At 38.4% G+C, this 14,651-nt stretch overlaps 1 protein-coding gene across 1 annotated transcript; it reads right to left on the bottom strand.

Annotated features, from left to right (window-relative positions):
• Positions 1–415: 415 nt before the first annotated feature.
• Positions 416–13,677, bottom strand: LIN28A (lin-28 RNA binding posttranscriptional regulator A). Its single transcript, XM_075197768.1, has 4 exons — positions 13,647–13,677; positions 11,345–11,523; positions 5,724–5,908; positions 416–602 (listed from the first exon to the last, which is right to left on the bottom strand). Exons 1-4 carry the CDS (start codon positions 13,675–13,677, stop codon positions 416–418), a joined length of 582 nt encoding a protein of 193 aa, XP_075053869.1.
• Positions 13,678–14,651: the final 974 nt, after the last annotated feature.

The following is a 14,651-nucleotide window of genomic DNA, read 5'->3' as shown; positions in this document are numbered from 1 at the left end:
CCCATAGAACTCTATTTTATGTTTTAGTGTTAAGCCTCGTGAACGCTGCAGGGAATTTTGAAATTAACAAAAAAAGTTAATTAACTTGTTTCTTTGCTATCAACCTTAAAGCGCATTTAGAAAGCTTTAAGTGTTTTTCATGCCAGATTTCAAGACCAATATATGTAAATCTTACGACCTCCAGGGTCAACATATTAAATTAAATTAGTCACTGTACCAGTGCAAGTGTCTGATGGTATTGTATTGCACCTTGCTACAACATACCTGAGGAAACAGTAATAAACTGCATCATTAATCAATTAAATCATGTTCCATAAAGCTACATGATGTCTATGCTACCGAATTGCATCAAATTACATCACATATTTGTTGGCAGACAAATCATATAGTGTGAATTTAGTCTAATGTGTGTCGGCTACTCCGCAGGTGCAGAGATTGACTCCGCAGTGTCAGGTTTCCCTTGTGAAGTCATAGGTTGTGCTCCTTTAACTGGACACTGTGCCACCATATGGTTGGTGCTTTGACAGTAATGGCATTTCTTGGGCTGGGGAGGCAAATTGCATTCCTTGGCATGGTGATCCAACCCTCCACAATTGTAGCATCTGTATGGACAAAGTGAATAATTTAAAGTTAATAATTGTACTTGAAAGCAATACTAGTTGGTATAATAAAATGATATCTGCAAAGAGGTAAACATAAAATTGTTTTACACAGCTATCTAAATTAAGATGGCTAACCCAACAAAATATCTACAACAATACATTATGACACATCAAATCACAATATAAAACAATGTGTGTGTGTATACATATATATACATTATTAACTTTCTAAGTAATATTTTGCCTTTTTATTAATCTGATTTCGATGCGGAAATGTTTTTAAATTCTTTTTATTTACTAATAATGTATGGCTGTATATTACACAATGACAAGGTGACTTGTACATGTACTTTGCGTTTGTATCTGAATGTTCTTTGGAATTTAAATAAAAATATGTTTCTAAACAAATATAATGGCTGTTTATATTACTGTTTTTATTACAATCTCTAAATGAGTGTTTTATTCATCAGTGCTGGTGACACCTAGGACCTCATTTAGAGTTGGACGCAATGTGCGGCTAAGACGTGGAGGAGTGGGAGTGTGCCGCAGCTGGTAGGGTATTGCCAGTGGCATGCAACCCCATTTCCATCCCACTCATAATACCCTACAGAGCTGCAAGCAGTTGTTGGAGGTAGCTCACTACTTGTGCCACTTAATTCCTGCCGCACTGTTTTAGCCCTTTTTTGACGTGTGTTGCGTCTGCGTCCAGGATTTACCTACGGGATCACACCCCCTGTGTCTATATTATCCAAGCTCATGCCTTTACAATTCCGTGTTCCGCCCTTTCCCTCATAGTAAGCCGCAAGCTGTCGCAAGTGTTAATTGTGTCTAAGATGCAAGTGGATATGGTGCTTGCTGCACATGCGTGATTGTGGTTTTGTGGTTAATGCGCCTAAAACAGACTTTGTGTTCGACTCTAAATGAGACACCTAATGGCTAACCTGTGCTCACCTGGCAGCTAAGTATTTGCTATATTCTGTAACAGGGCCCTTACGTTACATTAAGAGGAGCAGGTCCCAGGTCTGAGATGGGATTGCAAGCTCCATTTGTGTGATGCCATTGCAATCCATCTTCAAAGATGCAAAATCATGGCTGAGCACTGCCTGCTTATTTTTCTTTGACAAATTACTTAATTAATTACTTTCCTGAAGTTCTTTTCTTTTACTCCATGTCTCAAATGCATTTTGTAATTAAACATGATTTGTCCTTGTATTGCCAGTTATAAACTACCACCTTATGCTTGTTATAAAGTGCTTTAAAAACTGACAATTTTGTTTAGGAGTCAATAAGTGTCCTGTAAAAAGCAAAGTGTTTCGGCAGATTATGAGTTTCTATGAATTCCAGTGTTTTCAAGGGTAGCAAATTAGTCTGCAAAGGGTGAAATAAAGAGTATTAGAAAAACATAATATTCAGTAAATGTCTTTTTATAGCCTTATATCATATTTTAAAATTAATTTTTTGTTTGTAAGAAAAGATTTTTGGATCCGTACATGAAAAATAGAACGATGGACCCAATGTTGCAAATTGTTCCATAGATGGAACAGTAGGAGAAAGCTCTAGTGTTATATTGTTTTTGTTTCAGGTCTATGGTGCCACTAAGTCTTGCTAAGAATGCTGATTATTCTCATTGATGAAAATAGTATTCAAATAGCCACACCTAGGAGTAAGTGTTGTCACAGACATTATATACTTACTGCTTAGATTTGTTTTTTTTGTGGACAGATAAAACATCAGCAGATAATATTTAGAAATATTTATTCTAAATCAACTGAAATTAGAGGTAATGAGGGGATTTCATGTCTTGAGCATTGCTAGCATACTTTTCAACCCAATATCAGCAATTGGCTTGATATTGACATGTGTGATCTCCAAAAACAACTGCAATACCTGCTATTAATCTCATTGAATGAGAAACTTCAGGAGGCTGCAGCGTCAGCTGCAGTCCCTGTTGGATCTCCAACTTTGTGGCTGGGATGTGAAGGATGATCTGGTGGAGGCCAAGGGGGGCCTGAAAAGGCACTTCAAGGAGGAGTCCACCGTTCCAGAGTGGAGAACCTGGAAAAGGGTGAGCAATGTTACGCTTTCTTTTTCCAGAAAACTCCACTCCGGCCACACGCACCTGACTGAGCTGCGGGACGAGACCAGCATTCCCAGAAACATTCCTGTCAGGTATTACAAACACTATTGATCCTGCAGGTAAAGAAGCCATGGACGCCCCCCTGATGTTGGGGGAGCTGTACTCTGCCCCTAGATCCTTTAGGCCGGGTAGGACCCCGGGCATTGACGGTCTCCCAGCGGAGCTCTATGTAGCACTGTGGGACCTCTTTGGCCCGGACCTGCTAGAGCAATATGAGGAAATGGTGGTGGAGGGCAGAATGTGGACTATAAGATCCTCGCCAAGGTACTAGCCAACAGGCTAAAGGTTGTCATTGGGCAGATTGTTCATCCAGATCAGACTTGCAGCATTCCTGATCACAGGATTTCAGACAGCTTTGCGCTGCTGAGGGACACGGTCCATTACATCCAAGATCGCCATGCACATGTGGCCCTGGTCAGTCTTGATCAGGAGAAAGCCTTTGATCGTGTTTCTCATGATTTTATGTGTAGGTTTGGATTGGGTGATATGTTTTGTTCTTATGTTAACCTGATGTACCTTGAACTATTTACAGCTCGGTGTTGGTGAACGGCTGGAAGACTGATCCCTTTTCCATAATGTCTGGGGTCAGACAAGGCTGCCCTCTTTCACCTCTTTGTTTTGTTTGTTGTATAGAGCTCTTCGCAATGTGCCTCAGGCGGAATCCAGAGATAAGAGGCTTCACTGCATCGGGTCCAGACCAGAGCCAGATTTACACCTCATGGGGCCCTAGGCAAGATATCGGTTTGGCCCCCCCCCCCCCCCCCCTTCACACACACAGTGTCCGCAGAACTCTTATTAAAAAGAACATTTACTCTACTGGAAAGTCCATGTCTCGCTTTTTCCTCCTGCTTTTTGGAAGACCCTTGGTTAGGACAAGTGGGACAGCTCCTTCCCTTACAACTACACCTTGGTTTTACCTGGATGTTGGACAATTTGTGAGGGAGCACCATCTGGAGGGACTTAAACCAGACTTGTGGAAGCCAAAAACTGTCCACTAGCTAATCAGAGTAGAATACATTATGGAGTCCGTTCCAGGGTTCCCTGTTGCTACAGCAAAACACGTGTGGGAGAATGTGGCTTCTAAGAGGCTGACTAATAGACATAATGACATTGCATGGATGGCTATCCGGGGGTTCTGCCTCTCAGGACATTCATGCACTCTCAGAACCTGTGCAGATATGTTCACTGACCCTTTTGTATCACCAGAAGGGAAACAGCACAGCATATATTTTTGGGACTGCCCCACTGCACAGGCACTGTTGGATGCCTTGGAACATGAACATATGGACAGTGTGCCCAGCACTCGCCTTTCATACCATTCAGTATTCTAAGGATTATTTCCTGGGACCCACCCCATTGGGGCAATCCAGGAGGTCTGGCACCTTATGAACTGTTTTAAGGATGCTATGTGGCTTGCCAGGAATTGTCTCATTTTGAAGCGGGAGAAGATGACTATCCAGGACTGTCACAGGCTGATCCACAAGAAACTATAACACCCTTGATAGTCTTGAGCAAGAAGAAGATGATTGATTGTTGTCTCCCTCTTCTCATTCTCCCCCCTATGTGTGTGTTTTTTGTGATTAAATCATTGGGCTTGTGCTTCCCCTTCCTTACCCCCTCCAACCCATTCCCCCATCACTGTTTCAAGATTTGTTGAATGTCATGCCTTAATTTATGCACCCTTCCCTATATTTATGTCTGTCTCAATAAAGCTTCAGGCTTGTGACTTCCCCACCCTAGCCCTCTTACCTTCTGTCCCCTCACATCTATTTTTTTTATTTTTAAATGTTATATCGTTTAAGTTTGCATGATTAGTGCAGTAATCGATGTATAGTGTAGGATGTCATATCTTGTACTTTATGCCTTGTATTGTATAAACGTATGAATGATTATGTTTCACGTGTACTGCGTACACTTGCATTCAATGTATTGTGTGTTTTTTGTACCTTTATACAAATAAAGTTACTATTTCACTCCCCAAAAAAAAATAATGGGGTGTTGGCAAATATTAAATAATAATCACTCATCAGCATCTATTTATATAGCACCCATTAGAGCTTACAGTTTAACACACACTAAGGTTAATTTGTTAGCAGCCATTTAACCTACTAGTATGTTTTTGTAGTGTGGGAAGAAACTGGAGCACCCAGAGGAAACCACACAAACAAGGGGAGATCTCCACACAGATAAGGCCCAGGTTGGGAATCAAACTCATGACCTCAGTGCTGTGAGGCAGTAGTGCTAAGCACTGAGACACCATGTTGCACTTGTCAGGCATGATTGACCTTTTATTCAATTGACAATTCTTTTCAAATATTTTTTATCTTTTTTTAAACATTTTTTGCAACTGAAAGCTCAAGCCTGGGTCATCAGTTGCCCAGTGCATGCGCATATTCCCTGAGCCTGCTCCGGCGAAGCAGTAAGGTAAGCCTTACTGCTCCCAGTCTGTATTGCCGAGGCTGTCACAGCAAGAATTTTTTGATAGATAGGGCTGTAAATAGGGCTGTGCAACAGGGGCAACCGCTCAGCGCGAAATTAAGGAATATTTTAGGTACATTTGGTTAAAATTGAGGGCTAGGGGGGCAGCATTTGCCTTCTCGCCCTAGGCGCTAGAATTCTAAGTTACTGCTCTGGTGATAGGTGGTTTTCTATTGCTATGATAAGAAGCTGTAGAAAACCAGCCCTGTTGTCCATTAGTCTTACCAGCCACAATTTTTCTCATGAAGATGGCATATTGGATACAAGGGCATGAACATGTGGAGGCTATGTCAGTAATTTAGGATGTATTCAATTGCTATGCCTAGGAAAGTTTCAAACCTATTAAAACCCTGGTCATTGCCCGGAATGGCAATACAGTTTTCAAGTACATTTATCTAAATGAATTTAATAAAGCTCAGATTTACTCATCTGAGAATAAGGTTGAAAAAACCTTAAACTGTATTGATATGCCCTATTTTTATTTGTAAAATGGTTCTTCTATTTACCTGTCTCCCTTTGGCTTCCGTTTCTGCTGCCCTTTTACTTTGGGTCTCTTCTCGCTTCCTATGCAGGGGACTCCTCCTGGCCCTGTCACTCGTGTGGATTCCAAGCCCTTTGAAGATTTTTTGAAAGTGAATTCCACAGACTCTCCCTCCTTTAGGCTGCGGAAACCTTCCATATGCAGTTTGCTCTGTGGGTGGGTGTGAAAAAAAATTGTTACTTGATTAGAATGAGTGAAAAGGGGACATGTATAAACAGGGGTATAAAACATATTACGTTATGAAACACAGAATTTGAAAAAACTGTAAACAAGAATTATTGGATATCCAGAGAGCAAATGGGAGGTTACATTTTTTAATACAGACAAATATTGTGTCTATTAGTTTAGTAATGTATTAATATATATTCATAATAATGATATTAGAATTTAGCACCCTTTTCTAAAATGAACAATCATTTGAAAAGACAACAGAGTCTAATACACAAGACTAATAAGTAAATATTTATATATGTCTAATTCTTCTGTTAGATTAATAATGACATGCTGTTTTATACTTTAGCTTTAGTGACTCATTGATATCCTTGTTTTCCTTCTGATTTTATATACATACAATGATATTACCCCATTGTCAAATGGTGATTTTTGTTTTTGCCTCTGTAAACCTGGGGAACCCCCTGTTACTCCTTCACATTAATAAATGTGTGAAGGCCATTTCCTTCTCTCCAGGCAGGGGGTGCAGGGTTTCCCAGCTTATGACAGAAGCGGATATTCTGACTATCCAAGTATAAGAACAAAGGGATCTCAGACATGCTATACATTCCCTGCATTCCTAACAGAGAAGGGGGAGGGGAAAAAGGTTTAGAACTGGAGAAGTGGCTTGCTGAAATATGCAGGTAGCCATGTGCTCTGTACATTGTTCAATTGCTGTAGCTGAAGTGAGTTAGGACACTATACTGATGGAATACCATCTCATTGTAGTTCATTAATAAAAGTATATGGTTAAGCTGGCCACACACAGATGAGCACCAAGCAATATAATTAAACACCAATTTGGACACACATGTAGGTGGATGAGATATGACTGTTCAGTCCCTGGGGCTAAACAAATGGATCACTTCCAGCATCATTGTTGTGTAGTCAGAAGATGGCTATCTGTGGTTATCTTTTAACCACATTTTATGAATATGCCTGGCAACAATCCTATCGATTTTGACAGGATCATTACTGAGCACTCTGTTTTCAGGCGAAATATGCTGAGATATCTGGCCAATTGCCTAATATCTCTGTCGATATTATAGTATATATTGTTAGCAATATTATATGGATGCTCAATATCTTCCTTTGTTTCCATTGCAGTACAAAACAGTTATCTTATCTCTGCTAAGATTTGGCTTCTTCCAACCATGTAAAGCATTTACTGGATAACAACTTAACTTTTCAGCCTAGTGTTTGCAGAGATATGAGCTATCTTTGTATATCACTCACATATTGATATAACCCTGTATTGATTAACCTTATCCAAATAGGATAATTTATAAAAAAGCATACTAACAAACAAAAAACCCAGAAGAAATGTGTATGTTACTAGTTAACCAGAATTAGCAAGTAGAGTCAACTGACATCTTTGCGTGATCACTAATCTAAGGAAAATCCATGCAGCTCTGCTCTGTGGGATATCTTCTAAGCTGAGTCTATTAATATGTGTGGGATCTAGGAAACAGTGAAGACATTTAGAGTTGGACGCAAAGTCTGTTTTAGGCTCAAGTGTCCAAGATGCAGGCTGATTCTGTGCTTTCTGCACATGCAGGATAGTGTTTTTTGTTGGATCCGCCTAAAACGGACTTTGCGTCCGACTCTAAATGAGGTTCATAGTGTGTACAGTGATAAATAAGGTTGCTGTAATGTCACAAAAAGGTAACTTAATAGTGACTAGAAGAAGGGGAAATGTATAAGCATTATTATGGTCAGTTTAATTTAAAATTGTATTTAATTGATTACAATGGTTTTACAAACAGACTTATCATTACACCAGAAATACAACACAGTACAGTAAACAGAAACATCAATCAGTGTATATAGAGAAGTATTTAGGAATGAATAAGAGAGGCATAAGTCTACTTATGCAATAGTATAGTGCAACCATGTTACACAGTTACAAAGTTAATAAGGTTGTGAAAAGACAGAGGTCAATCAAGTTCAACCTGTTATAAATTGTAATTACGTTGATCCAAGAAGGCAACAATTTAATCTCACAGGAAGCTAAAAATTCCTTCCTGATGCCATAAAGAACAGTCGGATACATTCCCTGGGTCAAGAAATTCAGCAGCTTAACCACCCTTACAGTAAAGAACCCCTTCTAATACTGAAGGCTCATTTGCACCGGATGCAAATGTCCTTTTTGTGGACACTTATATGAAATATATATATATATATATATATATATATATATATATAAATCGTTCTATTGACATTGAATATATTTATGTATATTCCACTTTGCATAAAACAAATGGAAAATGCAGCATAAAAATATTTGACAAGCAAAGTAGTTTTCTACTTTTTGATGCACACATTAGATTGTGGTAATCCTATTTTATACTGCCACAAAGAGCTCTCAGGTAGTCTACAAGGGGACATTTATTTGGTTCATTTTGAGGACAGAGAATATTCGCTGTTTGGTTACTGGGAAATAACTGCCACACTAAATAATTTAAATGCATCGTATTAAAAGTTGTAAAAGAGTGGGTTGAGCATACTAAAAGCATTTATTATTGATTTTATATATGTTAGTAGCCCTCGGTATGGCATGATTCTGTATGGCTCACACATATTGTTTCAATAAGTAATGTCAGAAAAAGCATAGGAAGAAGAAGGGAGAATGTAGTTAGTATGTTTGTTGTACTGTAAGATCCATTTGCTACCATCCTACTTCAAATTACCTTCCAGGGATATATTTCCTTCAAGCAGGACCTTCCAGACACACTAGGCAATGTACTTTATAGATGGACCTTTATTTGCTACAAACCCAATCAGTGATCATCCTAGAAATTGTATTTTTTTTCTGATTTGAAATGCTCCTACTGAATAAATATTATCTTATAAACTGCAGAGAATAAGAGCAGGCAGTGATTACATATTGCATCCAATATAGACAACAAGAAGAAATGTACTTTGTGTTTGGTTAAACAGGGACAAGTTCCAGGGACAAAGCAGGGGTAGTTTGTACCTATCTATACGTGTGCAGGATAGTGTACATAAAATCTGCTCTGCTGATGATTAACATCAATGTAGTGTAATATTATATTACATAAATAGTAATGTACCTTTTTAAATATAACATATCATCCAGCTGTGATATATAGTTAATCTTAACTATATATAAAATAGTGTATAACTTGCATTAAATGTGCACATATATTAAACTAACATCACTAGGTGTGGTTGCTCATTTGCATAACCCCACCCATTGTGGCTGCTGTGGAGACACAGGATACTGGGGTAGATACTTTGTAAAGACGTGTCTATATTTTCAGGGTGAAACACTTATCACTGTGATGTACCCACTGTATCCTACTTAAGGGTCTGGTGAACACAAAGTAATTTGGATCTTATCTTTCTGTTTCTGCAGGATGTCTTATCTCACTCCATGTCCTGTGTACACAGGAGATATTAGGATAGGAAATATGCTGCTCTTTGGTGGGAGTTTAGGTGGCTCTAACCAGGACAAACCCATCAGACCTTTTGATGTTGCAATGTTAGTGGCTGCAATAAGGAAATTAGACATTTGGAACAATAAAGTGAGATATTACCAGTATCCCGCCCACACACTTCCAAAATCTACTGAGAATGCATAGGTCAAGCAAAGGTTAGAGAGAATTCACTACATGTGGTTCATCCTTAAATATTCATTCCATTCCCTGCAGGTGGTCTCATCACACAAAAGATATGTAAATACACAGGATTGATAAAAGCAGATAAGAGAGGCAGTTGTTTTAAATCAATTTGGTTTTATAAAGATAAAGATCAGGAATGCCACAAAGTGAAATCACAATACATGATATACATGGTATTGTAGGCGATTCTACATTGTTTTCCAACAATATGTATCATTCAATTATATCTAAAAAGTGACCTGAAAGATAAGTTTATGTTTGTGGACTTTAAAAAATAATAGACCCAACAGCTCTGTTTTACAAAATAACAATACTCACCTATCTTCAGCTGCCTCAATGCTGTAGGATTTTCACACCTTGTGACCAGACACAATTTCACATTTTGAAATGTGTTGATTCAAAGAGGCATAACTGTTTTATTTGTTACTCCACACAAGTGAATTTTATATTATTTCTTCAGTATGCATAGGACCTTCTTTTGGTAGCAGAATAATTATATTTTTATTTGTTTGTCATTATATATAGAAGAATGAGTTAAAATGTGAAACAACACATTTTTCCATGACTCTTCCCAAATTTAGTTTCACATAATTACAAAAACCTTAGCTGTCGCCCCTGGAATGTAATTGACTGTTTATGTTGCATATAGGGATACCAAATATTTAGATTACAAAACATTTATAATAGTTTTAGGGTTAAATTCAATTTTACTCCCCCCCCCCCCCAGTTAGAACATAGCATCACAGCACATGAGTATAACATATATGTGCACACAAATTCTTAGTTTGTCAGAAAAGTTGGGTAGGGCTCAGGTTAGAAAGACAGATATTGGGAGCTGATTTGGGTGGTTGGGGTGACCATCATTCTATGTCGCATTTAAATACAAGGAATGACACAGTCTCGGTATGATAAAGAGAGAGCTTGAAAAGAATGGAACATTTTTATATTTATTGGTTAAAACATTTTATCAACATTTAAATTTGTTATAGCTTTTTTTATTTCTGTAAATACTGTTAAAAACTTTAGTTTTGTATCTATTTTTTGCACTATTGGAGACCCAATAGTGAGGGAAAACTATCACGCTATTGGATCTAATGTTATTTGGGTCTAATAGTAACGTATTTATAAGCATTTGATAGCTCCAGGTATTCCATGATCTAATCATTTTACTGATAGAAGAGATCCGTTCTGGACCTCAGCTATACTTCTATTGATCCTTCCAGGCGCGAGTTGGCAAAGTTCAGCCCTGGGGGTGCACAGGCCCAAACAGCTTTCAGACTGAGCGGCCCGATGCCCCCCGGCCCAGGGTCCTCCCACTGCACAGTAAATTCCTGGTGCTGTCATCATGATGTCACTAAGTTACATGCCATACCCCAGCTACTGACTGCAGAAGTGCTTTGTACATTTACATTCAACATACTGGGTTAACTTTAAATTGAGCATTTAAGTTCCTGTCCCTTCAGAGGACCCTTAGATTGGCACTCACAGCTCAGGTTCAACAACAGGGATGTACGCAGGCTGTAAGGCTGTCATTAGTAGCCTCAGTACACACACATCAGGTTAGAGCCATAGACCCTCCAGTTCAATGTAAATTGACTGGTGGCCAGTCAGGTGCAGTTTAAACTTTGGTTACATGCACTCTTTAACAATGTCATCTGCCTTATGAAAAGCTTATTGTGATGGTGATAATATAATATACCTGATCAATAAACACACATATCATTCTTCTTACCTGGTGCACAAAAACATCTACAGGGATCTCCAGATTAACTCCTTTTTTCGTGGTCATTGTGAGGAAGCCAAACCCCATTCTAACATTGAACCATTTGCATATTCCAGACCCTTGAAGGACATTAGTTTCTGTAGGCTGGGGAGAATCTGAGGAGTTGCCTACAGGCTTGGAGAACCCACCTGTAAACATACAAGCATGATTAGTTAAGGTTTCAGATATTGTATTAACAATGTTGGGCTCAATAGAGATGGTAACTCCAAATGCTTAAAATGGTCTATACAGGCACACATTTGTCTGTCTTTTTACACCCGTAGAAGGGCCTTTGGGCAGAATTACCATAAAACAAAATATACACAGCCATAAATAAGATTGTAAGCTTACAGGAGCATGGCCTGCTCCATCCTTATTTCACATCCACTCTCATCGTACTGCTACCTTGCATGCCACTGATTTGTATTTAAGATTTCTCCCTACTGTCCTGCACAGTGGTGCTTTACTAGTAAATGATAATAATTATAATGAATTAAGGAGCTACGTAATGTATGTCATTATACATCTACAAGTAAATACCAAAAGAAAGACAATAGGACCAAGAAAAGATACTGTGGGTTTGGGTAGAATAGAGGAACAGTTGCTATATATTGAGCACAACATTGCTACGATTATAAGAAACTCATTTTCCTTGCTTCCACTAGCCCAAACTCAAATAAATACACTTACATTGGCTTAAAGGGAAACAAAATGGGATATGCAAAAAAAAGTTTAATTGAAATTATAGAGATCCAGGGATCTATATTAAAAGAGCTACATGATATATAAAATAAGTATAATATGTATGTTTAAACTCTACAATATTTCTTGCCTAAATGATCAAAATGGCAAAATCACATACATAATATAGCAGGGTATACAATTAACACAATAGTTATGTGTCTATTGCAATGCTCATTAATTCATATGGGCTTTGCAGGTATATATAAATCATGACAATGTAACATTTTCAGAAAGGTTAAGCTTTTTGTTATAAGTTTATTACATGATGATAGCATTTATGCAAGACAGGCGCATTTGATTCCATTCCAGTCATTCAATGGGGCTACAACAGAAACCTAATACAATTCTAAGAACATAACATCTCATTCCAGCTCTTTTCCTTCTGAGAAATACAATACTCATTTTGCAGTTTGAAACATATAATTGTCACACTTATTATCATAATATAACTGATCATATTAATACTATCCAACTACAACTGTAATTGAAGAAGATGTGAATGACTATTGTAAACCCCCTTTGTAATCACTGTTTCTGAACGGAGGGTCCTTTATTGACACAATTCATACCAACCTAAAAGATTTTCCTTGAAACATTTAATTCAACAGTTAATGTATTAACTCAAAGTACCAATAGTGTACATGCAACTTCCATACAAACATTTCCTTGTGAAGTACACTCATGTATTTCCAACATCTCTGACTATGAACAATGCTTGAAAGAAGCCATCTATCCATATCTGTGCATTCAACAACTTGTCCTCATTAGCACATAAGTTCAATACTATATTAAAAGAGAAATTAAAACATAATCTATAACTCCTGTTTTAAAAGATAGGACTGTTAAATACAGATAAGACACACGCTACTTAACTGTAACTACTTAACCGTTTATCATTTTGAATAAAATACTAATAAAATTACTGATAATGCCAAAGAAAAGGGGATTCATGTACGTTTTTCAATAAAATATGTACAGTATTAATACAAATATACAACTAATTTTGTTAAATCACGTTGAGACAACTAAGCTGTTTTGTAACAGATAACAGCAAAGTATTTATTTCCTTCGGCAAATAATAACATCATGTCTTGGAAGGGAAAATACACATAAGAAAAACGAACCCATCAAACTGCCAAGAGCATAGCTTTTTAGCGCTCACCTATTAATTACAAAGTAACCGTAAATAAACTACTATTATAGCAACAATTGCACATAAGCATGAGACTGTTTCGTTTCAATAGATTTTCTTCCACAGGACAAAATGCAAATGTATTTCCAACATATGTTTATTATTACAGTTTAATCTATTTGTTTGTGGACACATCTCCAAAAAGCGGAGAATCCAGAAAAATACTAGTGCTGAAGCGCCAGGGGGAGGTGTTTCCATCACCCAAAAAACGGGACACGGAGACGTCCCAAAACCTGTTCAGTGAATGGTGCCACCGAGTGCCCGCACACAGACATCCATCTCCCCCAACCCTACGCGCTTCACAGACCCTGCCTAAAGCAACGATCAATTCATCACCTTCGGTCTCCTGATTGGAGACAGAACCCATTTGCGGAGTCCCTCTTGAAGTAATTATAGTATCTTAAGGTCTCCCCTGAAGTCGTGTCCCAGCTGAGGTTGCGTGGCCTCCAGTTTTGTGAGATACTTCAGCTTTTCAAATCACCCACCCTCCCCCAAAACTAGAAAAAGAGATTAAACGCACAGAAGGGGGAAATAAGGTTTGCTATATATTCACTAAACAATAGCGATGGGAGGGCTGTTGCATTTGAAAAGATCCAAAATTCTGCAAGACAATGGAAGGCCAATAGGCAAAGCTTCCATTTCACTCCTTGTCCTCACCAACACTCTTTAAGATTACAGTACAATCACCTTTTGGACTAAAAATGATGCCCCTACCCCCTTCAATCCGATCACCTTCTGCCATGTTGAGCTCCAAGGTTAAGTGGTGGTCTTCAAACAGAGGTCAGGATGAGCTCCGATGTAAGTCCACGTGATTAAATGTTGTCATATTGTCACACTCACTTGCTCCTCGTCAAAAAGAATATTCAGACACGACTCGCTCTGAAAATAAATGCACCCCGTGGCTTGGGGTGCTCCAACTGTCCAATCAGCAGCAGAGACCACCTGCCAGGTCAGAAATGAATGACTACCACACTTGGGCACACTATTAAGACCTCCCCTATGAATCCCACCCCCCTGGACAAATGTAGCTGAAAGATGACCAGTCAGTGGTTGAGCTGACCTGGAGTGATTTCCCAATTCCATCTTCTCTTATTCGGTCCCCTCCCCCAGAGCACAGGAGAACAGAAGGGAGGGGGTGTTAGGAACATTTGAAGATTAATTGACAGTGTTCAAAATTTCGTGGAAGTACTTTGGGACTTGTGGAACCAACCTTCTGCTCATTCCCCATAAATTATAATTATTACTCACCTGCAGGAAAACGACTTTCATAGCCATTGACTTGTGATTCATCATTTTTTAAAATATTGCAGCGATTTAACATGAAATTGTGGTTATTTCGGT

This window comes from Mixophyes fleayi, chromosome 2 (assembly GCF_038048845.1).
Source record: "Mixophyes fleayi isolate aMixFle1 chromosome 2, aMixFle1.hap1, whole genome shotgun sequence".
NCBI lineage: Eukaryota > Metazoa > Chordata > Amphibia > Anura > Limnodynastidae > Mixophyes > Mixophyes fleayi.
This window is presented reverse-complemented; position numbering and strand designations above follow the sequence as displayed.